This window comes from Anguilla anguilla, chromosome 8 (genome assembly GCF_013347855.1).
Source record: "Anguilla anguilla isolate fAngAng1 chromosome 8, fAngAng1.pri, whole genome shotgun sequence".
Taxonomy (NCBI): Eukaryota; Metazoa; Chordata; class Actinopteri; order Anguilliformes; family Anguillidae; genus Anguilla; species Anguilla anguilla.
Window position 1 is genome coordinate 29215577 of NC_049208.1, and position 26788 is coordinate 29242364.

Sequence of the window (26788 nt, forward strand, 5' to 3'; positions counted from 1 at the left end):
AAAACATCTCTTTGATGCAGTCCAGCACTTTTCTCTTCAATAGGAGCTGGCAGATTAGCTAATAGCCCCGATTTGTCTACGATAGGGGAGTGGGGATTGTTCTGCGTAATTTCTAGTCCATAGCCTGTCGCAGCAGCCATTAGCCATATCACGTATGCATCACAGCCTGTTGACTGTTTCAACTGAAATCAATACGTTTTCATCCAATGGGTTGCCTAGGAAGGCAAGGGAGAGAAACCATGGAATTTCATTTCAGTTAATTTAGTCATTTCATGATTGTGTCACCAATGTTAAGTTATGCAGAAAACAGCTTTTGCTTACAAGCTTCACAGTAAAGCAATGAGAAGTCAGTTGGAAATTGTTAGCATCCCAGCGTATATATTTAATTCTCCAACTTTGCTTCATATTATAGGTGTTATAGATATTAAGCTATTATATGATATATTGGACAAATTGGAGCTATTATAGGATACACCAGATCTACATCTACATCTGTTAACCACCTGCTAAAAGCCAGTAAAGATAGCTATACTATCCACCAATCAGTCAATCAAATGTCATATGAAATTCACAGGGATTATCACTTTGAAAGTCACAGCGCAAACCGCGAACAGTTCAAGTGTCTGTATACTTTACCTTGAAGAAATAGCTTAAGCAGTAGATAACTACTACTACTACTGAAAAAATAGTCCCATGCAGTGCTCTCACACATATTTTACATTTGGTAAACATTGTAAAAAAAATAGACAAAACAGACAATTTAAACAAGTTAAATAAGGGTAAGCAGCCAATAACATTGATCTGTTAGAGGTAAAACGTCTAGCTCGATGTCCTTCTGAACTCTCTTAATGTGAAACAGTCCGATTGGTGCAAGATTTCCACAGTTCATCGGATGCGGTTTGCAAATCCAGCATGGGGACCTCAGCTACTTATTCACAGTACTATTGAGAGTGAGTCTGCTGGAGGATCGGAGAGGCTGAGCTTTCGCACTCTCAGCCATCATCCCTGTACTTCAGCTGAGTTTGCACAGCTGTAGAGATGTATGAGCTTCACATAGAGTAGGCAGAAATCTTACCTTCTTACCTTCATTGGTCCAAATCTTTTATTTATTTAGCTTGATAAACCATTTGCAGTGGAAACATTATGGCACATTGTGCATTACTGTATCATAGTATCAAATACACCAAAGCAGTGTAAAGCTATGTCAGTAATATCTTTTGCCATTTCTCTGAAGGATTCAAATACATTCCAATAGGAAAAAATAGTAGCCACTTGGCAACTCTGCTGTCAGTAATTTGCCAGTGAAAATCTGTGTTTTTTAAATCAGTTGGTAAAATGAGAAAATGCTGAATGATTTTGTGAAAAATAATGTGTATGTACGTTCAATGTTGAAAATTTGATACACATATTGGAATGGATTATTAACTGAAATAAGAGCAAAGGAATTTCAAATGTCTTTGCAACTTGGCTTCATGTTCAAGGCAAGTAAATGTATGACGAACAGCTGTTCATGTATTCTGGTTGAGGATCTTTAGTACAGAATGCTGAATGTATTTTAATAGAACATATTTCAAGAATGTGTCCTTCTTCTCCCTGACTTCTCTTGAACTGAAAGGGATGTGAGTTTATCCAAGCATCAAGGCATCATGCAAGTGCTGCGGAGATCTTGAAGCATTTTATCCATCTGTGAATTCGATGCTCCTTGATGTTCCACGCTTTGAAGACAGAACATTTCATGTTTATGATTCATTCTGCTTTGGTTCATTTCTTCATCTTGTTGTTGTTGTTCCATGGACTATATTTAGGCACTGCAACACTTTTGCGCCAAAGTGAATTCTCTCAACCAATCAGATGTTTCTCTGCTAACCCTCTCATTTATAAAAAAGAAATGAGGTATGGGAGGGGCAGTACAGTGCAGGAGGGAAGGGTTGTATGACTGTTTCTGTACTGAAATGGTTTGGATACTCTTGAGAAATATTATGCGGAGAAAGTCAGGCTGAAATTGAGGAACAAACACGCATGCACACACACACACACACATATGTGCTGTGTGTGCCCACAGAAAAGTATGTATCTTTCTGACATACTGGCTTTCTGGCTCTCTAATCAGGAACACTGCACACACAGTGCACAGCATCATTCACTGCAGATCGCCATATCCTGGTGGAACAGGAATTATGCATTCTGCTCACTCACCCCTCAGTCCCCTCAGGCTAAAAATACACCTGTCTTGATGGAGAGCAGAAAATGTGCCACACGAGAATGTACCTGCAGACACAGCAGAGTCTTCCGAATGTTGCATCACGCCTGACTGTCTGCGCAGTTCGGCACAGCGAACTGTCAAAGCCACGTCGCCGTGGTGACGTACAGCTGTGAAACAGCTGTTTTTTACATGAGGAAATGCACAGGCAGGGTCGATGGCGAGCGAATGTCTCCTGCTGTTCAGCTTCATCAGCTTTTAAGGACCCAGAGAAAATTCAACCGACTGCCTACACGGCATCTTAAAACCTTACCGTGCCTGACTCCATTAACTCCTTTCAGTGATTTAGTGTGAAGTAGACCACATGGCCCACTGCAGTATGTTTTTATTAACACAAACAAAGATGGTAATTTGTAATCATTTACGGAATAAAGATGACTATACAAACGGTTTTGTATGTTCTTGATGAAACGTGAATAGCTGAGGTTAACAGAAGATTCTATAAATCTGAGACATCCACAGACAAATTCCAAATGAACACATTATATCCAAATATTGATTCAAATTCTACAGTCAATTCTACTTGGTTATTTAACTCCATATTAAATATTAATAACTTTCTAAATGCCATTTCCTTCACACATCTAGTGACAAATGTGGATAAAAGATTTTTCTATAAAGTGGACATGGACAAGGATGGCTCTCGATGGTCATGTTTGTTTATCCTATATCCTTTACACTTAAGGAAAATGCAACCATTCAATACATCATGGATGGATTCAACATCAAATAAGTTATTTCAGTATTTAAAACCAGCAGCAACTAATAATATAAACACTATTAGTGTCAAACATCCACAAAGGATAAAAATATGCTCAATGTAAAAATCAGTGTGCAAAACAGAGTTGATCGAATACTAACCATTTTGCAGTGTGCAATTATGGTCCTGTTCTAAGACCCTAGATCATTTTCAAAGTCTACTTGCATGATCTGAGAATCTGTCATTAATGAATGACCATTCTTTAACTTTTCATCTTTCCAAAATAGACAGCCACCACAGAGTACATTGTATGTAATGCACTGTTCTAGCGCTACCATGGTGGGCCTGCTCTAACAACGATTACTATTCACACTAAATGACCGGCTGAGCTCAGCAGTACTAAATATAATATCCTTTACTGTGTTTTTGAAGAATAATGGCTGACCTTGATCTTCCCTCTCTATGCAGTAAAAAGCACATGGGAAGGCTGAAAAAGTGCCTGGGAAGCTTGATAGCTGACTCACAGGAAGATTCATATGTAAAAAGGAGCAGTTTGAGACTGAGTCACCTCATCAGTAGCGCAGAGAGAGAATGATGCAGCGCACACACTCCCACACACACACGTGTGCGGACACACGCAAATACATCTACCTAATCATCTTCACGTGCACAGGTGGAATTTTGTCTGCACACACACATGTACATGCACGCACACACATGCACACGCACACACGCACACACACACACACAGTAAAATGATACAGTAAAGTAAACCCCCAGCCCCTTTTCAAAAGATTGAAAGCAGTCTGAAAAAAGTCAGTGGTTGTTAGTCATGACTGTTGTGTTCTAAGTATAGGTAACATAAGGGATTATGGTTTATGATATTACTCACTCTCAAGCTGTCATGCACACACACACACAGACACACAGACACGACACACACATAAACACACACACACACACAGGTGAAATGTTACAGATTTCACCAGGAGGGTTTCAGAGGGTTGAGTTAACTCACACTATATTCCCGCATTGTTCGCAGTGTTAAACTTAATTGTGCAAAATTTTGATCCCTTGAGCTACGCACTTTTACTTCAATTTTCCATTATTATCCTGGGGAGGGTACACTCTAGGGCATATTGCTCACTGAGTAATGTACCAATGTAAATGTTTTCCATAAGATAATAATTCCAGATTTTGACCACACCTCCATTTTAAAGAAGGTGGATTCCATCAAGTGCATGGAGTACCAAAGCTCCATCATCTCTCTTTTGCAGCAACAGAAAGAAAAGCAAATATGCTAAGACACAACAGTAAGGCTTGCACCAGCCAGGGAAAGACCATCTCAATTTATCTATGCATTGGTTGATTTTCATACTTGGAACTTGGCAGTAAAAAAATAAGAAGAATGAGAGCAAGTTGAAGTTGATGCTCAATTTTACAATCTTACTTTTCTTGCAGAGCAAAAATTATTGCTATCACATTAAAAAATGCTGTACAAGAGGTTCTAACATTATCCCCAAGTTACACATTGCCTCACTGTGGTGCCAAAAGATAATTCTGCCAGTTTGGACATATTCAATTTCAGGACCAATTACAACACGTGGAGCTATTCATGAAATAGCATCATCTTTAATTTACCAGCTTCTTACTTTACCCACAGCAAAATAAAAGCTATTGCCGAAAATAAAGTAGCAGTTTTTGGATTGCTAATGAAGGAGTTACTGACACAGCAGCCAACCTTCCTTTTTCACAGAGGAAGATTTAAGGAGGCCCATACGCTACGTGAGCCAGGCACAAATTCTGCCGAGTGATGTGTAAATGATGTGCACATGCACCACAGGTGGCTTTTTAACGAACACTCCACACTGTTTCCACACGTGAGGGTGCCTAATTTCAATGAAGAAACGTGTCACAACCTAATCATCGAAGATGGAGACTGATACAGCGTTGAACAAATTCCCCTTTATATTTAAGAATCCCTTTACACCTCCCTTTAGAAAATTGAGTACCAAAGCAAGAGAAAATGAAAAAGAAAACCAAAATTAGTGGTGATATGGCAGGAATATGACACGTTTTTGCAGAAGAAAACCTGAACGGTTCCACCCTTTTTTATTCACGCATAATTCTGATTGGGAAACAACAACATTTTCTGGACACTTCAACACCACAGTTACGCTTAGGTAATGCGCAGAGTCCATCAAAATCAGAAGAGGCTGACTGATGGAGAAGAATCAGAATACAGACACCTGTCAATCAATGGATTGACACACAAGTTGTCTGGGCCGTCACTATTTCTTATTCATGAGTGACGTCGATCGGCGGAGTCCATGTACTCCCACAGACTGCATGGAAGTCCCATTTAAATGCCACTTCTGCAGCCTCAATGGCTCTCAATATCAGGTACTCTTGCCCTGAATTGCAATTGCTCACTCTCAATGTGAGTAATGCTTTAATTGATACCCTTTGCAGAGGCGAAAGTAGAATGACTGTAATTCTGCTGAGATTGTTTTTTTTTTTGTAATTGTGCTGAATACTCCTTTGACTGATTATTTCTGTGAGCGGGCGGCACTCTAAAAAGGTAGCCGGTCATAAAAACACATAGAGCCTGCGATTTTCCGGAGAGCAGCTTTGATTGGCCTCTCCACGTCCCTCCCTCGAGTCGAGGCGTCTAAAATTAGGCATTCCTGCCAGTTTGTTTTCTGCCCCCTCCCTTACTACTGACTGCAAACAGAGAAATCCTTGAATTTAAATATTGAAGGCTCTTTGTCAGCTGTGCACTAAACAGTGCGACGGGGGAGGGGAGCGGGGTGGCGGGTGGTTTGTTGGGCGGGAGGGACGGCGGCCTGTTGTGCGCTGACCCCGCCCAATCCGCAGAGCCCAGGGCCACTGCCAGGGACCCCAGCCAATGGGGCAACGGCTCCCTCCCCGCTGTGGCAGGCCGCTGCGTGCAGTTGGCCGCACGGCTCCTCCATATGGCCATGATGTCACTGCTGGCAGAGCCGCGAGGGTGAGGTTATAGTCTGCTCTCTTTCACTCTCTCATCCTCACCTCTATGCTGCTCTATTTCACCCTTTCATCCTCTCCTTACCCCCATGCTACTCTCTTTCACCCTCTCATCCTCTTCTTTCCTCAATGCTACTCTAACTCTCTGTCTCTTGGCTCATTTCTATCACTCTTCTCTCCTTCTCTTCTAGTCCTTTAAATCCTTGGAGAACCGTTTTCACAAAGCAAAGATCAAGGTTTACTGTCAACGACAGTTTACAGTTTGTCATGTTTAAGGGCCTTAACCATGACAAAGAGAGAACAGGTGATCACCAGAGGGATATGGGCTCAAATTTTAAATGCCATGGTTGTGCAAGTCAATGTGGTGTGCTGGCATCGCTCCATTCAAGATGAATCTGTGTAATAGACAAAACTAAATAGCAATAAAATTAAATAATGGTGAAGCTCTGGAATAGGAGCACCTGGACAATATAACACTGCCTTCGACGGGTGTGTGCGGCTGCAGCAGAGAGGGGGAGGGGAAAACAGAGAGTGAACCAGGACGACTTAAACTGCACAATGATTCCCCGACCCCACACACACACACACACACACACACACACACTTGAGCGTGGCTGCAGTTTGGCACTCCTGGCCCCCTAGTCATCCCTGGTCATGAAGAAGGACAGCAGCGTCTCTCTGAAAAGGTCAGGCTATTTGTAAGGGAAGGGATGGCGAGTGGAGGTGACTGAATCAGGGCATTTTAGCAGGGTTGTGTCTAGCGTCTGAAGGGGTAGGATGTGGGGAAGCTCATTTCAGCTCATTTTCACTTTAAACCTCCAGTCTCCTGCTATCACGTCTCTGTGGGTCACTGAGACATGTTAAATGAAACAATCCATCTGTTACCCTGCTCTCCAGAACCATTTTGAAACTGACAGAGACTTGCACATACATAGTGATCAAAAATGGCGCATACATAGTAATCATAAACCGCACTGTTCCAGTACCAGGTGTAAGTAGGACCCCCCCGCCCCCCAAGTCAGTGACACAGTTGAGTCCCAGTCAATGCGCAGCACTTCTAACACAATTGATGTACTGCCATGGTCCCATGCCACTGACTGTGGCCTTCGGATGTCTGGTAGCTAGAGAAACCATCAGCCCACCAGAGGCCTGTGCAAAAGACTACACAATCAGGAAAAAGAATCAAGAAAATGTACTGCCTCCAACTCCCATATAAACCCAATCCACATCCTTAATTAGCTGAACTACAAAATCAATGAGCTCTATCAGGCTGCAAAGTCAGATGGGATACGGCCATTCCAGTATAAAACCAGAATATCCGCATTTCCACAGCAATAATTATTAGCTTTGGCAAATTCTGTTATTCAGGGTAGCTTAACTTGCTCACATATTGCACATACTACGCTGTGGACCCTGTGGCCTCTGGGACCTGGGAAACCTAGCCCTAAACCACAAGCCCAGCTCTGCCCACACCGCCACCCCTGCGCCGTGTTTCAAAGACCTCTTCATCCGTATGAAGGACAGGAAGGTGACGGGAGAGAGCGACAGAATGGGGCAGGGAAGAGACAAAGGGAGAGAAGGGGAGAGAGCATGAGGAGGGTACGCAATCATTTAGAGAGGTGAGCGATAGGGATGACAACAGAGTCAGAGTGACCTGGCAAATAGTAGCTGCACAACAGGGAGGATAGAGTGATGGAGGGAGAAGACGAGGCTGTATATGAAGGGAGAGCAGCAGCCATCCTCTCCAATCTTTCCTGGCTAATCGAAAGCAGGGCAATCGAAACACGGCAATGATGACAGGGAGAAGCAAGATAAGCAAGTGAGAGAGAGAAAGAGAAAGTGTGAGAGAAACAAGAGAATCAGAGAGAGAGGTACATGTCATACTGACCTGACCAGTTGAACAGTTAAAGGAGAAGAGCATGTAATGAAGGTCAGAGAAAGAGATGGGAAAAATAGATCGGAGTGAGGAGAGAGACAGAGCTGAGAAAAGGTGCAAAGAGACACAGACTTGAGAGGTTAAGGTGTTCAGTGAAGAGTACAGAGCATGTGATGGAGGGAGGGAGAGAGAGAGGTGGAAAAAGGAGAGCAGGTAAAGCAGAAGAAGGGAGAAAGAGAGAGAGAGAAAGAAGTGGCCTCTGACCTTGCTGGTTGAGCTGTAGGGTGCTCTTGCTCCACTGGGACAGTCCCACGATGGCCACCATCTTGGCTCCGAGGCTGGAGCGGCGCTTCTTGTTTCCCGCCAGGCTGGCAGAGTCGGAGGCCCCCCCGGGACTCTTCTCCAGGCTGTACATGGCCCCGCTGATGCTGGAGCTGCGCACCACGTTCCGGGCGGCTGCTGCGCTCATGCCCCCCGGGCTGGGCACCTCCACCGAACTGCTGAGCATCATGGTCCCGACGGGCCTCTGGGCTGGGCTGGGCTGGGGCTAAAGGGTGAGACAGAGAGTTCTAGAGGGTAACCATTCATCAGTAGAGCGTATGCATCCCAGAGGGAATCTGAAAACCAGAAAACCAAAAATCACCCGATATGGGGCAAAACTGGAAAGCTACTCCCTGACCACTGTAAAAGGCAGACATGTGAAACTCCTAGAAAACAGAGGGGAAATAAACAAAGCTTATGAATTAAGATATTCTTCAGTTTATTGAATATAGTCAAATGCTAACAGTTCTTGTAAACTAAGAGCTTCACTTCAGAGCATGATATTCCCACTTGAGTCACCTACCATTTACAAAAAAGTGAGTTACAACAGTGACAGTCCCAGAGAAACAATGACAGAAAAATAATCACAACATTTACACGCTTATTTCTGGAGAAGGAGTGCAGGGTGCCAGAGTCATGAGTAAGTCCAGGTGACTTCTGAACCATGACCTACAGTGTCTTTACTTTTACTTGGCCGCAAAAAGTAGACAGCAGATTAATTTTCCAGGGCCAAACGTCGGAACGCAGCATTATTCACTGATGACATCCTGCAGATCCAGGGCACCGTCACAGAGAGGAACGTCACCGAGTTCAGGGCACAGGAGAGGGGGTGGTGAGGAGAGAGTGTGAAGAAGAATTCTTCATGCCCCCCCCCCCCCCACCTGCTCATGGAAAATCTGCAGGATTGGAACTGTGGCCTATATAGTGGATGATTGTTGCCTTATTTTCAAGTAGGCTGTGTTCATTTTTAGTTCAGCGAAAACCGATTAGTTCACCGGTAAGCTCACCGATAACTAAATAATCTGTAAATGAGATTTCATTAGAACATTCAATATTTTGACAAATTATACATTTTCTTCAGTAACCCACTGGCTTTGTATGGGAACTGTTTGATTTTGTTCTAGTCCTTTCATTTCAAACACTGCAGATTTTCTAAGATTGCATCCTTAGCGATAGTGCTAAGACAATGTGCTTTTGTCAAATTTTGACAGTGTTTTTATCAGTGGAGACCGTAATTAGTTTCAGTTTAATACTCACCATTTTGCACTAGCAATATTATCTGTGTGTATCTGTGAGGACACACGTCAGCAGCTCTAAATGGTCACGGTTCAGCTCTGTTTGAGCTGTCTCACTACAGGCATAAAAACACGTGTTCTTTTGACGGCTGTCAAAAGAACAGCATGGGCAGCATGGGTGTGCATTGTACTGTATGAAGTGCATCACATCCATCCCTGTAACAGTAACCATCCTCTGTGTTTGAAGTACCACGGCCCATACAAAAACCATGGTGCAGCTTGAATGTGTATTGAATTGTGTGGATTCAGCTGTGTGGAGATCTCTCGTTATACTGTTCTCTGATGTCAATGCGGTTGCTGTACATCATCTCTCTGGGGTGGAGATAACTTCTTTATTTTTATTTGGGGGCAATATACACATGCACGCACACAAGCACACACAAAGTAAAGGAGCAAACATGATCGCAACATTCACGAGTGTGTCAGAAAACAGGGTTCAGAGATTCTTCTCCATGTTGGGTGCGGTTATCCATCAAGTTTCAACCCCCCATGTTTTTTTTCAACAAATGTGACAAGAGCTGTCTAAGTGATGCACTCTCTGCTGTGACAAATGAATAAGAATGATGAGGGAGAGATGGGGAGAGAGATAAAGAGGCAGAGAACCAAACTGTTTAACTTCCCCCAACAACAGTACATGCACTTCCTCACTCTCTCCTTGGAGACTTCTGCATCTCACACAGAGAGCAAACAGACATCCAGAGAGAGAGAGAGAGAGAGAGAGAGAGAGGAAGCGAGGGAATGAGCTAGAAGAATAATTGTATTATGGTCAGAGTAGAAAAAGAGCAAGAGGGACTGTGGGGGGAGGGGCTTATGCCAGCCCCTTCCCGATCCCTTGCCACGGGGCCTGATCATGACACTGCTGGTCTGCTCAGCACCAAAAACCCTGGCTGTTTTTCCAGGAGGGGGGAGCGCGGTGTCTGCCGAGCCACGGAGGAGCGTGCCGATGATTCATCTCCATCTCTGCCCCGCCGCCCCATGTCACGATGCACCTTGTCTATTGTTCGTCCCCTCACGTGGCCCACCTCACCTTCCCTTTCCCCCCCGAGCCGGTTGCTGCCTTACTAGGGCCCTTCTGCAGGGTAACCCCAGGAAGAACCTCGCCTACTCTGGCAGAACAGTGACCTCAAAACCATGGTAAAATTATTGCTATAACTGGGGCGTTGGAATGAGAGGTCTGTGCCAAACTGTAAGGAGCTGACAGGACAGGGATGAAGGGCAGGTGGTGCTGCTGTTCTGCAGTCATCCCTGCACTGCTACAGTATTCTCTATAGCATGACTCAGTGACTTATGGCCTGATTCAAACAGCGAGGATAAACAACCATCCAAAGGACCTCAACACTGCAGCAGATATGAACACCAATCTGCTAAACCTCAACACTGCCCCAGGTATGAGTACCAATCTGGTGAACCTCAACACTGCAGCAGGTACGAACACCAATCTGCTAAATCTCACCACTGCAGCAGGAATAAGTACCAATCTACTGAACCTCAACACTGCAGCAGGTATGAGCGCAAATCTGCTGAACCTCAACACTGCAGCAGGTATGAGCACCAATCTGCTGAACCTCAACACTGCAGCAGGTATGAGCACCAATCTGCTGAACCTCAACAGACTTGGTAGGGTCCTTCCTTGTCTAAGCACTTGTCTAAGCACTACTAGGACACTACATGGCATTCAGGACTTGCTAGCCCTTTGTGTGTGTGTGTGTGTGTGTGTGTCTGGTGGTGGGGGGGGGGGGGTGGTTTGGGTGAGGGGTTAAACTCCATTCTGGTTGGTTAACATGGGGAGAGAGGGATTTTAACCCCCACCCCAGCGGCTCCATTATGGAAGCAGCCTGCTGGAACACAGCCGGATGTGAGGAGTGATGGAGAGCCACTGCTCTGGAGCCAGCGGAGCGCAGCCTGAGTCTGTCTGAGTGGGTCTGTGCGTGCCAGGGGGCGTGCGCTTGGCTGGATGTATGACATGAGGTGATTGTTATGCACGTGAAAACACTGAGTGCAATTGTGTGTGTGTGTCAGGCGGAGTACTGTGCAACACACCAAGGAAAAGAAACAAGAAATGCAATGTACTTCCTGCGAAGCTTGCCATGGTGGAATCCACTACAAAACATCTGTGTGTGCGTGCGTACGTGTCTTCGTGTTTTTTCCGTATCTGCCTATTTTGTGTGTGTTTCAACTCCTAGTAAGGGAGTGCATTTAACAGACAAACTGTGATGGAAATGCAACGTCCAAGTAGGCAGAGCAAGAAGATGCAAGCACTGCCTAATTTCAACAGGACAAAAACAACTAGGTTAAAAACAGGAGAAATGACTCCTACAGTTATATACCTCCACCCTGCATCACTCCCATAAGTTACCTGACAGACAATACATTTCTTACTCTTCTCCCCAGGTTATTGTGTATTTTTCCCTCACAAACAACTGCCTCAGACTCACTGCTACATCACTGGACTTACTCCATTTGTCTCCAGGAGAGTTTAACCTATATCCTGCCTTTCAGAGTGCTTCAAAATGGCAAACCAGCTGGGAAGTAAGCAGGGTTAAAATAGTCTGGAAGCAGTAGCTTTTCAACTTCTGGTCCCTCTCCTTTCTGTCTGATCAAATTGCTTATGATGAGTTGCCCATGCTGACTTTGGTGAGGTAGTCTGACACAGCTCTGCTCGTAATCAAGAGCTTGTGGGTTTAGTGTTCCCAGATAATGTCATCTGTACTCTGGGGCGAGGTGCATAACCTGAATTGTTTAATTAAGATGAGCCGTTTTGCAGAATAAGTTACATATAATCTTTGTAATTTTCTCTCTCTCTCAGAATTACTGTACCTCACCATCAACTCAACATTCACAATCAACTCAGCAGTATGAAGTCAACCAGCATTACTGCATTACAGCCATTCCAAACTGCAAGTACAGCTTCGCAAACCACTAAATAAGTGAAGCTGCTGTACCATATGCTGCCAGTCACAAGCCTGTGTGAAACAGAAAAGACTTTATTCTCCAAAGCAAATCTTTGAGTAGCCGCCCACTCTCTCCTCGACCTTACACTCACCACAATCCATCATTTCATCATCGGCCGAACCAACAGCACAGATTGCGACTGCAAAAATATACGGATCTCAGTCTTTGATTAGTGGGCTCAGATTAGTTCCAATGTTGTACCAGATCAGAGTCATTTCAATGTTGATCTCATCTCTCAACACAATATGGAACGGATAGGATGTTCTAAATATAACCTATACGAAGGCATACACATATCCCCCTCCCCTGAACTGGTCCGTACTGGCATGTGGAACTAGGTTATATGGGCAGTCATGGACTGGACACAAAGTCATCCTGACCAATGTCCCAATTTGCGCACAATGAATTGTAGCCCCTCAGTCTGAAGAAGGGAGTTGTCTCAACAACTCACTGTGAAGTCTTTTTTTCAATAGTTATTTCAAGTTCAACTCCAGGATCAGAGAAATAGGACACATCTCTAAACATCTCACAAATAACTGAAAATGTCATAAAGGATTAGCATAAGTCCTGTGAGTATTTCAGTCTAGACTAGTTTTGGTGGTGTAACATTGTGGTAGGCCTGTTCAGTGATGCAAGCCAGCCTATTGCATAGCCCCAACATTGTACACTATCACAGCAGTTCTATCTGATTTATAAACCAATACCTCTCTTTTGTGTGTGCTGTGAGCCATACTAGGCATGTCTTTTTCATGCCCTCACAAGCAGGGCTGTATTGAAGCATTCAGGGTTGTATGTATAATAGTGTGCTCTCCACGTATGTCACCACAGGAGTGGTGAGCATGGTTAAAGGGGCTGCTGGCGGCTCTTCCTGTTCAGGTACTGTTCTAGCGCATGGATGGGCCCTATGAATTCTGTCTGGGATCAAATTCCAATTTGTGAAAGTGCCGCTAGCCCTACAGGGCAACACACAGTTGCACAACTAGGGTTTGGGATGGATCTGTTGGCTGGGATACACTGGCATCCCATTGCTCTCTAGCAAGCCCTACAGGTCATTCAGGCACAAGAGGTCTTCTTGCTAAGGTTACACATGGAGTGTCTTTCCCCAACTCATGTCTTTGCAAGCTTGGCTTACGGACAACGGTGAGAAAAGAAGCGACTGATAACATCACATGCTTCAGAGGCAAGTGCATGCTCGTCTACACTCTCCAGGATTGGCTGCAGCGCTTGGAGAACGAGCGCAGCTGTATATGATGACATAATATACGCAGTATGTTACAAATTCAGTACCAAATGTATTCACAGCTTTTCTTTTGTACCCAAACCAATGTCAAACATTTCATACCTCTTCAAATTTAAGTTTCAGGTACAAACCGTAAAGGCCTGTGAACAGCAGCACAGGCACATTTCTACCTCTGGGCAATGTAAACTAACCTCCCAATTTCAGCTTATGTTTGATGTGAAGCATACTGAGAAATTGGAAGGGCCATCTAGTGGCTGAGTAGGAACCATGAGACAGCACTTAGAAATTTTTGGTTCACTTCATTTATGTGAGGTTAACTGCTATGGTTAAGGAACTGGGCTTAAGGCCAAAAACTGTAGGTTTGATTCCTAGATGCTGCACAGCCATTGTGCCCTGAAGCAAGGCAATTAATCTAAATTATTTTAAAGCTCATCAAGCTGTACAATCAGACAACTTTGAACTTTGTGAGCTTGGTAAGTCCGTGGATCACAAGAAACTCATTTTAATAGAACACGACTGGTACTGACAGCTGTACTAAAATAAGTGACAAAGATGCACATACCTATAAAATAACATATGAAGAATCAAGAAGCTCATTCTAAAAATTGCTCCTCTTGTTCCACCACATTCATTTGAACAGTGTTATTTTTGCTTCATGATGGAGGAGGCCAAATCATGCTGCATCTTCACGCATGAGGCATACTATTAGTTAAGCGGGATATTCTGTGTAAGATATGTACACATGCTTTACACTGAGAAAGTGCTATGCTTCCTTATTATGCAGGGCTAATGCTGACTTCCTGAATAAAGACGTGTTTTAATGAGGAATCTTTAACAGTCGTGCTACAGCTAAGGGAAGCGCGTGAACTTTTAGCTCACAGTATCAGAGAACTGCAGGAGACTGTGTCCATCCTCATCCAACCAGCTGGCACACAGGGAACAGGCCAAAAGCAAACTTCAACGTTATGTTCCACAGTCCATGATACTGTGGCCTTATTCCTCTGAATCCTGGGTTACAAGCAAGGCCAGAGTACTCTAGGGCCAAATACTCTGGGCCCTACAGTGAAAGGTGCTGTCATATCCCACGGTACTGAGGCTTTGAATTAATGGCTCGCTTTGATCCAAGCATATGACCGCTTTGGTTATTGTCCTGCATCTCCTCTTATGATAATACAGATGGGGTGGTGTAGTCCCCCCCCATCCCCCCAACCCCACAGAGGCGGAGATGGACCGACCTAATTACTATGATAAACATCTATTTTGCTTTATTTTCATTTTCATTTCAAAGAAGCTCTAGCTGGCCAGCTGTAGATTATGACTGTTATCTCTTAGGAAGCAGGCTGATTCATTTCCATGAGCAAGCCCTTATCCCCCCCACGCCAGCCCAGCACCCAGGCCCCCCATTGCATCCCTCCACTTCAGCTATGTAAGTACAGCTTTTGGCTGTGGGGGGGAGGGGGGCGCTGTTGATGAAGTTTCACTTATGAGAGAGAATTTCTCTTCCACATCACCATCTCCTGGTCTTACTCCTCACTAATGGGCCTAACCAGTGATATGGCACAGAACAGGGATCAGAGCAGCAGTGTGGAGCAGTGGTCAGAGCAGGAGTGTGGATCAGTGATCAGAACAGCAGTGTGGATCAGGGATCAGAGCAGCAGTGTGGAGCAGTGATCAGAGCAGGAGTGTGGATCAGGGATCAGAACAGCAGTGTGGATCAGGGATCAGAGCAGCAGTGTGGAGCAGTGATCAGAGCAGGAGTGTGGATCAGTGATCAGAGTAGCAGTGTGGAGCAGTGGTCAGAGCAGCAGTGTGGAGCAGTGTAGATGCAGATGTGGAGCAGTGGTCTTGAATCAGGGTGCAACTCATAATTAATCCTTTGAAGCAACTGGTCTCAAACCAAACCCAATCCATGCATGTCTTTTCATGTTTTACATTTGTGTTCTATTCTCATCCACTTCTGAATGCAAAACTAAGAACCACAACCAACTTTATTTGGTTTTAAATGGCTTGCTGGCCCAATGGAGGGTTTTTGCATTGTGGCATTTCTGGAGGTGAGACTGATTATATATGTCAGTTTCTTTACCCATTTAGACACCAAAACTGTTTTGCATATTTTAAGACTAACTGACATCACTGATTACTTTAGAAAGTGAAAGTATGCAATGTACTTCATGTAGTTCAAGACAACCAGGTTTAAATAATTCATTAAATTAGCTTTGGCCTGATCCTCTCTTCCAACCTCAAATAAAAAAATGTCAGCTTAGATATTTCAGGACACAAATGAATTGACCTTGGTTGGACCACCCAGACAGTAGCTAGATGCCTACTGCCTTTGCTTGTGTTTGTTCTCGCACTATCACCTGTCTTTCTCACTCTCTCAGTCTCCAGAAACCAAGTGATGTGTCATGTTCAGCACTCAAATCTCAGCTGCTACATCGCAGTGATATCACAGCCAGGGAGAGATTGATATCTGTCACAACGCAGTTTGTACACATGTGGGTGCATGTGTGTGTATACATGTGGGTGCGTGTGTGTGCATATGTGTGTTTGTGTGTGTGTCTCACAGTACAGTATGTGCGTGTGTGTGTTGGCTTTTGATTGCTGTATGAATTATTGACCGGAGGGAAAACAACAGGTGGTAATCAGAAACTTTCAGGTTTCAAGACCATTCCTGAGGCCAGGTCTGAGAAGTCACTACCACAAAGCCAAATACAGAGCAGTACATGGAGGTGGTAACACAGGGCCATTGTTCATCCTATAAAAATAATGATGAAAGGCAAGCAACAAAGACCTGGGGAGACTGGCGATGACATAAACACAGGTCCTTACAGTTTGCAAATGAGAAACGTTATGGTATGTCGTATGGTAGCAGAATATCTACACACATGCTAGCCCATGCTAGCATAAAATGGAGCATTGCTCTTTTTCTTTTTTAGTTAATTTGAAAAATATTAATTGTGAGGCTGTTCCTGTTCACAGTTTATGTAGTTGGGAGAAACAGAAAACCATGGTACAGTAAATAATAAAACATCAGTGACCCACTCCATGTCTCAAGCCTCTGGTGCCATCTCTTGTGTTAATTCTGCACTAGACAACAGATCCCTTTACCCACACCCAATCATACTCCAAACCATTGAGACTAAATGTATATTCTTTTCCTGCCTCATTTGTGAAGCACCACATTTTAAACACCCTGTCCACTGTCTTAAGGACTGCTTCACACTGTACCATTCCCCTCCCGACTGTTGGGGAAATTTAACATTAAACCTATACACCTGTAACATGCCTGTGGATTTCTCTGCCCTGACATCCACATGTTGGCCACATAGGAGAACCCTGACGAGTCCTATGAATAGTTTTCTTCCATTGCCCTCCAATGACAGCTAGTCTAGTTTGAAAGGGAGGTGTTAACAGCAGAAGAGGAGACTGCATTTAACCATGCTGTGCTTCAGTAAAGCAAGGAGAAACACGGCCTGGTTCTGTCCTTTGGCCAAGCTGGTGGGTACATTTGAGTCGCAGGCCTGCCTCGCCCATAGTGCACATGCACCAATACTGCAACAAGTTCACTAAGACTGAGGCAAAAAAGCACCTTTTGCGTTGGGTTGACTGACTAGTTCACATTAGCTGTTTGCACATATGTTGAAGAATCCACTATTTCAGGTTGTCCGACCTAGCCATTATTACTTGAGACAGAATACAAAAAGCCTACCAGAGATTCTGAAATCAATTAACTGTGCATGTACAAAAAGGTGCATATGACATCCCAACCCGCCCTTTGAACATAGATCAGCGAAGGATAACAGGTCAGAGTAATGTCAGGACACTAGTAGCCTAATGGCGCTACTGAACAAGCATCAAAAGAAAGCTCATACTAGTATATCAATGACCTAATTTTACCATGTTTTATTGACAACTACCTATGGAAAATGGACAACTACAATTCACAATACTATATGCGTCCAATAAAAATAAAAGCTAGCTATAGTAGGCAACCTAGTTTGTAAGAATTGATTATCGGTGAGTCAATGTATGGATTGAACGCTGGCCTATATTTTTATGTAATCACTAAAATCAGAAATGATATCATCTCTTAGACTTGAAAAAAAGGACCTTGTAAAACATTTATTTGAATGCATTTCATGCATTTCCACGTATCATTTTGAGACATTTTCCTGTATACTCAACTCGCGTGACTTCTGACATATGCCAGCAACTAATTGCTCCCTCTTCCAAAAAAAGTGCGAGTGACTAAAATAAGCTGCGGCTAAAGGGTGCTGAAATATTGAATATGTTTGCAGACTTCGGTAGTTCCTGTGACCATTGCGCCGGATAATTATCTGTCAATAAAAATATACTTCTCGAACTGCATGAATAATTCTGAACTGGAACAGATACAATAGAATGTTATAAAATTCATGGAATATTGAGATTTCTACAGAACAAGTGCATGGCAATGTATTTCACAATACGGCACTTCGGCATACTTTCAATGCATGATGCTAATCCACACATTGGTTGAAAAACCTGCTACAGCGGCATGTATTCCACCATTTCAGTTTAGTTGCTACATATAGCGAACCAAAAAGGTTGGAAGTTAACCAGACAATGACTGTCAAACAGCACAGCAAGTGCGTTCATTTGCACGTAAGGTGTGTACATTGATAGAGAAACGCAGGAAAAGACAGAACCGAACGATGCTTGGTACACAGCAACAGCGGTAAGGCAGACCTGAATACAAAATATTCCCTATCCTAATCTATAGGCTGCTATAGTGCTCCAGAAGGCTTATACTGCCAAACGTACTATATCGATACCAAGACCTTTGCAAAATATGAACTCATAAAGCTACCTTTGACACAGGTGTAATGACTTCACGAAAATTACATTGTAAATACCTTTCAGAAAAAATCCAGTGAACACTATAAACCTATAGAAATATATATATATTTTAAAACATCATTGGCGATTAGCGGAAGGTTTTGGTCGATTTTATTTTGTTGCAGTAGGCTATTCAATCTGTGATTCATTCTCGTTCACCATTTAAATCTAATCATGGTTGCAACTGATATAATAAAAATAGTAATAATAATAACAACAATAACTAAAACAACAACAATAATAATAATAATTATTATTATTATTATAAATGTTGTTGTTGTTATAATTATTATTATTATGTTTGTGCATTTGTGTGTGCATTCAAATTTTACGTTCAAGCTATTATTATATTAGTCTACAATAATATCACAAAGCTTATTAGCCATATCACTTAAAAGCGATGCACTTACCGGTAAGAGCAAGCAGCGGCTGAAGCGCGGAGTAGGTCAGAAGTTGTCAAATTATTATTTGTTTTTGTTTTATCACTGAAAATGTCATTGTTTGTTTTATTGTGGCTTGTTGGTATTGTGGACGTTTCCTTTCCGAGTTCGTCTCGCTGGTCTGTATCCACCGAAGAGCGGCACAGATCGGAGCAATAGGCGGTATTGGCTCGAGGAGCGCTGTACTGTACTGAAGTGAGCTCGAGCCAGAGCCTTCCCCTAGCTAACTCATCTCCATGGTTACACACCTGACCCAGTTATTCCCATAGGGCAGCCAGTATGGGATAATAAGAGAGAGCAGTGATTAGGAGCCTTAATTAACTTAAAAACCCCAGCACAGATACATGCATGTGAATATTAATTTACATGTAGTTGCTTCCCTAATTTTTAAATAAAACTTGGATTATCCTTGTCTTATTCTTCATGTCCAGAATCACCCTAATAACATCCCGGGCAGCTGTTGTCTGTTCAGGTGAACCCCTTTATGCATATCATGTCTGTATGTTCCAGCCAATTGATATATTAACAGAGAAGACTTAATTTACTTTCAACACTACTAATGCAGGGGCTCCTCTGTTGACTGTAGTATTGTTTATGAAATCTGTTTAATATCTGCTCAGGCATGTGCATGAATTTGCTTGTATATGTAATGTATATGATTATGATTTGTGACCTTAGCCTATTTAATGCGCAACATGAACATACAACACATATGTAGGTCGGATGATGGATTAAGGAGATGTGGACCGATTGACAGACATAAACTTTGAAAGTGAAATTTACTTGTGGTAGAGCCACTTGGGATTTAGAGCTGAGAACATGCCACCACAATAGTGCGAAAGCACATTCCACCCACTCCTTCTGGGAGCCTCACTTGACAGGCAGTGATCAGTCGGGTCAAGATGCTATTTGTTTGTTTGCTTTTTTGTGGTTTATATGCCATTCAACCCATCCCTGTTATACACTGCCTCCCCAAACACACACATGCACACACACACAAAGCACTCCCTGAGGCACCAGCTCTGCAGATGAAACTCACAAGCAAAGATGAATGCCTGTGGCTCCATCTCCTCAGGTTGCCTCACCCCTAGCCCCCACCCCGTCGTGATTCTCAGGCTAGTGTGCTCCATTACAGGTGCTATAAATAATCTTTTTGGTTCACAACAAACTGGCAACATGCCTCTGTCTGATTTCAAGCGCCAAGCTTGGCATTCACGTTGATGCATTGTCATTGATACATAGATTAACAGTGACACACAGCCGGGACCCAATAACTCTCTTGATGGTCGTTACAGTGACAAAATATGTAATAAGTATAACTCTGAGTGCCCTCTGGCTCACTTAGCTATGTGCAGTCTCAAGGGAACATGATTGATTTCAAACAGTGACACTACTGAAGTGTCAGTACCACTTACCTGCCTTTTATGATATACCAGTTGCTTCAACCCAGCTGGACACATCTTGCCAGCAGTCCAGTAGAGGCAGGGGATAACTTTGATTGGTCTTAGATGTCTGTCTATTCTAAAGGAAAATTCTAAAGGTAGTGTGTTGCCAGCCATTCTTGCCCGAGACTTAAATACAGGTCCTGCTGAGTGGCTGATCTTGTTAAGACGTTGCTCTAACGCATGGATGGGCCCCCTCATCTGGCATTGAATCCAGGCAGCCAGTGCTGGGTGGTGATTTAAAAATGCCTATATTGTAGATGTGGGAGTGAATAGCTATATCTCCAGCTCAGTTGAGTGTAGCTGCTGTCTTATACAACAGACCGCATCAATGTATGACTCATTAACACCTATGACAAGAACACCTAATGCTTACATTGGTGAAAAGGTCATACCTTTGCACTAGACCAGTGTTACTTTTTAAATCTTTCAGAGGAGCCACTCTTGAACAAGACCATCACTCAAAGACCCACACAGTCTGTAGATATTGCTTAAATTTGTTCTTTATTATCACGGTCATTAGAGATGGCATTCAGTCACAATGCAATAAAATTAGCCTGTTATAGCCAATACCCAAGTCCTCATATTCTGTCTCATATTCCTTAAGCAATAAATGGAACTCCTAATGATGAAGTGTCCTTGAAACCATAAAACTGATGAGACATGTTCTGTAGCTACTGATTTCTCGGATTTAAGGCCAGTGGTTGGAGAGCTGAACAGACAGGGTGGAAAACTTCCCTTTAAACAGATCATTGGTCTTAACCTATTTTCATTTATTTACCTTGAGTAACAACCTTGATCAACAGTTCAGACTAACATCACAATCACAACTGGACAGGCTTATCACATGGAGACTGGGTACAGTATGTCACTTACTGTCCTATAAATTAGGGTTTCCTTTTCTATTCCGCCCTCTTTGCTGCTCTCTTTGGCTCTGTTCCAATCCAAAAAAATTATTGCTTCTTCATGCTCACTCTCCCTCAACAAGTCACAAAACGAGGCTTGGCGAGCCACATGTGGTTCGAGAGCCATGTAATGAGTATCCGGTCACCAGACAATATAACTGCTGACTTGGTGCCTGGTTGCTTTTGTTCCTGACCCTGAATCACTCGCTATTGTTCTGTTCATCGATTGTCCCCTGCGCCCAGAAATTCTGCAGAGAATAAGGAGAAGGACAAGGGCAGTACCTGGATTCAGAGAGAGCGAGAGAGAAACTGAATATTAGCTGCAACTTCATCCAAACAGTTCCAGACCTTCAGTTCAGTGTCATTCAGCTTTATACAATACCACTGAGGTACTGTATCTCTGTATTCTCCATCCATTTATATTCCACCAGTGGAATATATGGTGGAATAGGTCAGGTTGAGCAAGCAGCTCCATCACCTTTTGCATAGTTATGGCCTGGAATCATGGAGTCAGTGCTGGCTGTGGCCAGTAGCCATTAGCACATGATTATATGGTTATAGCACTGACCTGTCGGTGGAGAAGTACCTACTCCCTCAGCGTGCAGCTCCTCATACATAATCCTGTGCCAACTACATAAATGACTGGCAACCTGTACTTTTCCTTGCAGTGAATGGCAATCTACGCTCTATTGTGTGGGTGATAACGATTATAGTAGGAGGGAAATGTGATCTCATCTGTTGTGGAAGTGGAAAACGTTATATTTTTTAATTATGAATATTTAGTCACTCACACATAGAACCACTGACAGATGGGTAATTTTATTCAATTGTAACATTACTTCATACAAGACCTAATTTAAGCTTATTAGTTTGTATTAGGCATGATGGAATGAATATAGGTTACCAGACGCAGCCATTTATATATTAATGCCATAAAACCTAATTTCATTTGCTGTGTGTTAATCTTGCCTTATATGCCTTGTGTTCGTTGTTGCACAGTTTGATTTGTATTTGATTTGACCTGATTTCCTCTGCTGTTTTAGGACATGTAGTGTAGTGGATGGAAATGGGATTTTTCCATCGTATGAAATGAATAAAATGCTCATTAGCTATATACAGTACAATGTATTTGGTGCCATAGTTAACTATATACATACACATTTGGATGTATTCCTTTTATATCACATATACAAGAGACAATGCTAAAGACGTAATGCACATCTTATGGTCTTCAAGACCATAAATTAAGCTAAGGCCTCAGGGTTGTTTTCTTTGAAATTTACTGTACAACACTGTATGGATGCTTCTCGGTCTATCTGGATTAAAGTTTACCCTAATTCTCTTCCTCTGATTCTGCCAATAGCAATCCCAATGAGTCCCAAAAGTCTGAGCAATTCAACTGGTCCAAGGACATTTTAAATAAATTGTATATGGAAAAAATGCAAAAATATCTGCATGGTTTTTTTTAAATCATCTACCCCTTGAAGAAATAGTTGAAGTATCCTGCCCTAAATCTTACCTCTTCTAGGACATTGTGCTTATTCCAGTTACATAATATTTCAATGTATCGCAGTGATTTTTGGGAAGTGAAGAGTTAGAGCAGTGGGCAGGAGATGGATGGGAAATGAAAACAAGATAATTTCCATGTTATTACTTTATTTATTTTACAAGTTTCTCTAGCAAGTCAGTCTGAATTTATATTGGCACTCGTTGCTGTTTCTTCTAACTTCTGACGATAAAACGTGAGCTAACCCTGCTTTGGCAATATTATTCCTGTGATTCTGTGGCTGGCCAGTCCATGTGTGTCTCACAGGAAGTGCATGTGGAGAAAAAATCAGCTGTGCAGTGCAGTCCAGTTCCTAAGGCCAAATGACTTGGTAATCAAAATGGAGAAAGGCCAGGAGAGGCCATTGGCTGTTGATGTGTGATGTATACAGAGAGAAAATGCTTTATGTGCCCAGTAGGATGACACATTGCTGAGTTGCATTGGTCAACATGGATTATCCATTTCTGTATTGCAGTGTCTTACATGTGCTGTAGCATTCAGGACTGTGCAGCCAGCACAGTCTGTTAGTATACTGCACTGACCTAAATGCATCCTACACAACTGAGGTGGTATTCTATGATGTCCTACATGTGCACTATAGTACGGTCTTTTGGTGTACAGTATAGAGACTCTTTCCGCCCCACACATGCAAACCATCTCCAAATTCAGGGGCCATGCTAACCTGTTTCATACCCACATGGCACAAGATGAGATGTCCAGGGTAGGAGACTATCAACGCAAGCCACTCACATGACACAACAGAAGCAAAAGGGAACCTATATGCAGAAAATGGCAAACCAGGGGACACACAATGGAAAGGTTTCAGTAATCGATGCAGCAGACCAATAAAGTGAATAGAATACTAATAATGAGTTTCCCTGCGATTACGTATGGTTCATTTACCACTCCCTGTCATCATGGCTGTTCTGGTTGTTCATTCCTGATAAGAATCCCCAAAACAATTGAATACATTGCATTTCTATTCATGACATCCTATTTTAGTTGATTTTAGTACTTTTTAGAATGGTGTCGTCCATTTACGCAACATCATGCATACATTACAGCTCCTCCTTTTGGAAGTAAATTACTTTTTTTGCTAAATGTGAACATGGAAGAAACATTAAAATCAAATCCAAATCCTAGGGGTAAATACTTCTGACAAGGATAAACTGAAAGGTGCATACAAATTAAGAATGGCACACCTCATTCAGAGCAAATAAGCCAGTTCACATTATGGATGAGCCAGAAATAAACATTCAATTGTAACGTTGGTGTCCATTTAAAAAAAAAAAAAATGCTTTAAAAAAGCAACAAGCAGCTCTGCATACTTATAAATACACTCTTTGGCTATGGAATACTCATGTGATCACAGACTGATTAACCATAGAATAAAATTATTTTTTATTACTACTGTAGATAAAAACCAGACAGAATAAGGGCGTTTTGTGTTTCCTGATCATTGCTGTAAGTTTCTATGCCTTGCATCAGTAAGTCTATGCAAATATCTGGTTCTACATTTTCCAAAGTAATATGCAGTTTTTACATGACCCACAGCTATGCTCTACATTATTTTGTTTTTACACAGGAGGGAAATCAACATGGGTTCTTTTTTTTTTTTTTGCGAGAGGATGGTGATCTGATAAATTTACTGCACTATTACAAAATATATATGCACATATCAACCTACAATATCAAAGTATGAAATTAAAAGCAGACCCACTAGGCTATAAATACACCAATACACCATATTTCTCAGGTCCCTCTTGGATTCTGGGATTGGGTGAAAGACGGTGTGGCATTAGCCACCCTGAAGCAGCTAAATGCCATTCACCTGTGCTAATGTTTGTTTGTCTTGTTTTAGGGCCATGTTGTGCTGCTACCAGCCAGAGAGGGGCTTTATCCTGTGAATTGGCCCATATTTGTGGAGATGCAGAAGTGCCACACAAAGATTCAACATATGCTGGACAATGAGGCACGATCCTTCAAAATGAGACTTTTTTTTGCATGCTGCTGTTCATTCCCAGATTACTTGATTACTTGTGCAGGCTGAAGCTTTGCTAAAAGAGGCAGAATGTACTAGGGACTCGCAGTAAGTAAACTCCCTACAGAGATTCTTGGGCCTTGAGAACTCAGCCGCCAAGAAACTAACAAGGAGGATGACGGTTGTCTTGTTAATTGGAACGCTTGCACGGAGCATTGCTGGGATTTCCACATGCTCTCCCCAGACTCCACTCCAGAGTTCTTCTCTGGGTACAAAAAATACAGAAAGAAAGAAAAAAAAAGAAAGGATAAGAAAAGGAAGCATTCTAGTGAGAAAATGGACTTAGACCTCACTGACAAACAGCCATCAACCCTGAAGAGGAATAGCAGTAGTAAATAAATTTTTATTTCATTTTTTGATCTCTCAAAGGCAAGAAAATAATAATGTGGAAAAACTGAGAGAAAACAAAATAACACAGTATTTTTCATGTATAAACTAGAGTGGGGAAATAAATAGTATTGTAGGTTTTAAAACCAAGAGGAGGTACACTCATGTAGTTCATACACTGATTACTTTGATTGATGAGTATGAACCCCCGTAATGAAGTCTTGCATGTATGTCCAAAGATAAAATCATTAAGGTAAGTCTCCCAGAGCGTGAAATCAGCTGAACAGCGTGACCTCACATTCCTCCCCCCCTCACTCCAATTATTTCATATGATTGCCAATTTATGCTTGACTTGTCTCTCCGCAGCAACTCTCCAGGAGTGTGAAATTTTCAGTGAAAGCTTAAGCATAACACGGCGGCAACGTGATGTACGCACACGCTACAGTGATGTAGAGCTGCCCCAGCATCGCCAGGCAGACTGGAGGCTGGCCATGGGCATATTTCATTTTCTAAGGCAAACACTGTTGCAGAGGCAGCAAAGCTGTTGATGAAACATACCGTATGTGTAGCTGCTGCCAGTACGGTTGGCGTTAGCCATCAGCTCTGCCAAACTGGACTCTCATCATGTCTCACATCGTATCTGCATCCATCAGGTTTCCTCATGATGTGTAAATCATAAGATGCAAATCAGCTAATTAGAGATTTGCTAGAAAGAGCTCAAAGAGCCATAAGGAGTATATTTACATTTACATCTAGCACATTCCCTTGTCCAGACCAACGTACACAAGTGTGTACATAAAGGTTTAGACAGCAAGGGCTTATGCAAAGTAATCACAACAGATAGTAGTAGTCAATAGATAAATCTAGGACATAAGTTAAGTGCTGAAGTTGCAAGAGGGAGATTGAGGATATAGTGCCTCAAGTTGCAATTCAGATTAAGGTTATAGTGTTAGGTGTAGCGTAGGTAGGGCTAGTAAACCCATGATAAATGCCCCACTTTCAGCACTATGCAGTGTCAACAGGTGCACATTCAATCTGTGGAAAAAATTGTGATTCTGCTGTCCCGACTGTTGTATGGAGCTCTTTCTACCACTGGAGCCAAGAGCAGAGCAGAGAAGAGATGATGTCTATAGGAGGAACACTTTGGAGAATGGATGGTAAGAAAACCAGAAGATGTGGAGAACAGTAGTTTAAATCTCTAGGCAATGTTTCAAATTCAGTGCCTATTTTATGAATAAATGTCATTTTTATCCGTATTTGGGAACACCCAGCTTTTGCAGTAATTGCCATAGGGTGATTAATGAGCACAGTGATTCAGAACCTGTGCTGAGTTGATTCTCTAGCAAAGCCAAGCACGGACTTTGGACAAGGTAGGGACCTTTGTGGAGCTCTCTGGGTGCCAGTGGTGCACACTGAAATCTGTAGCAAACACTATAACTGGGCCTTGAATGTGAAATTGAGGTAATTAAGCTTTGAAATAGCCATGGGTATGTGAATGTGCATGCAAATGCGAGTGCAAGTAAGCATGTGTGTGTGTGTTTGTGTGAGCTATTAGCTCC

At 42.6% G+C, this 26788-nt stretch overlaps 1 protein-coding gene across 1 annotated transcript in view; it reads right to left on the reverse strand.

The window, feature by feature from the left end:
* rims3 (regulating synaptic membrane exocytosis 3) overlaps positions 1-19179 on the reverse strand; it is a 43568-nt gene extending 24389 nt beyond the window's left edge. The window contains exons 1-2 of the mRNA XM_035430801.1: positions 18939-19179; positions 8107-8389 (exon numbers count right to left, since the gene is read on the reverse strand). Coding sequence (XP_035286692.1) covers positions 8107-8353 — 247 coding nt within the window. The 5' untranslated portion in view covers positions 8354-8389; positions 18939-19179. The remainder of the gene's footprint in view (positions 1-8106; positions 8390-18938) is intronic.
* Between the last annotated feature and the right edge of the window lie 7609 nt (positions 19180-26788).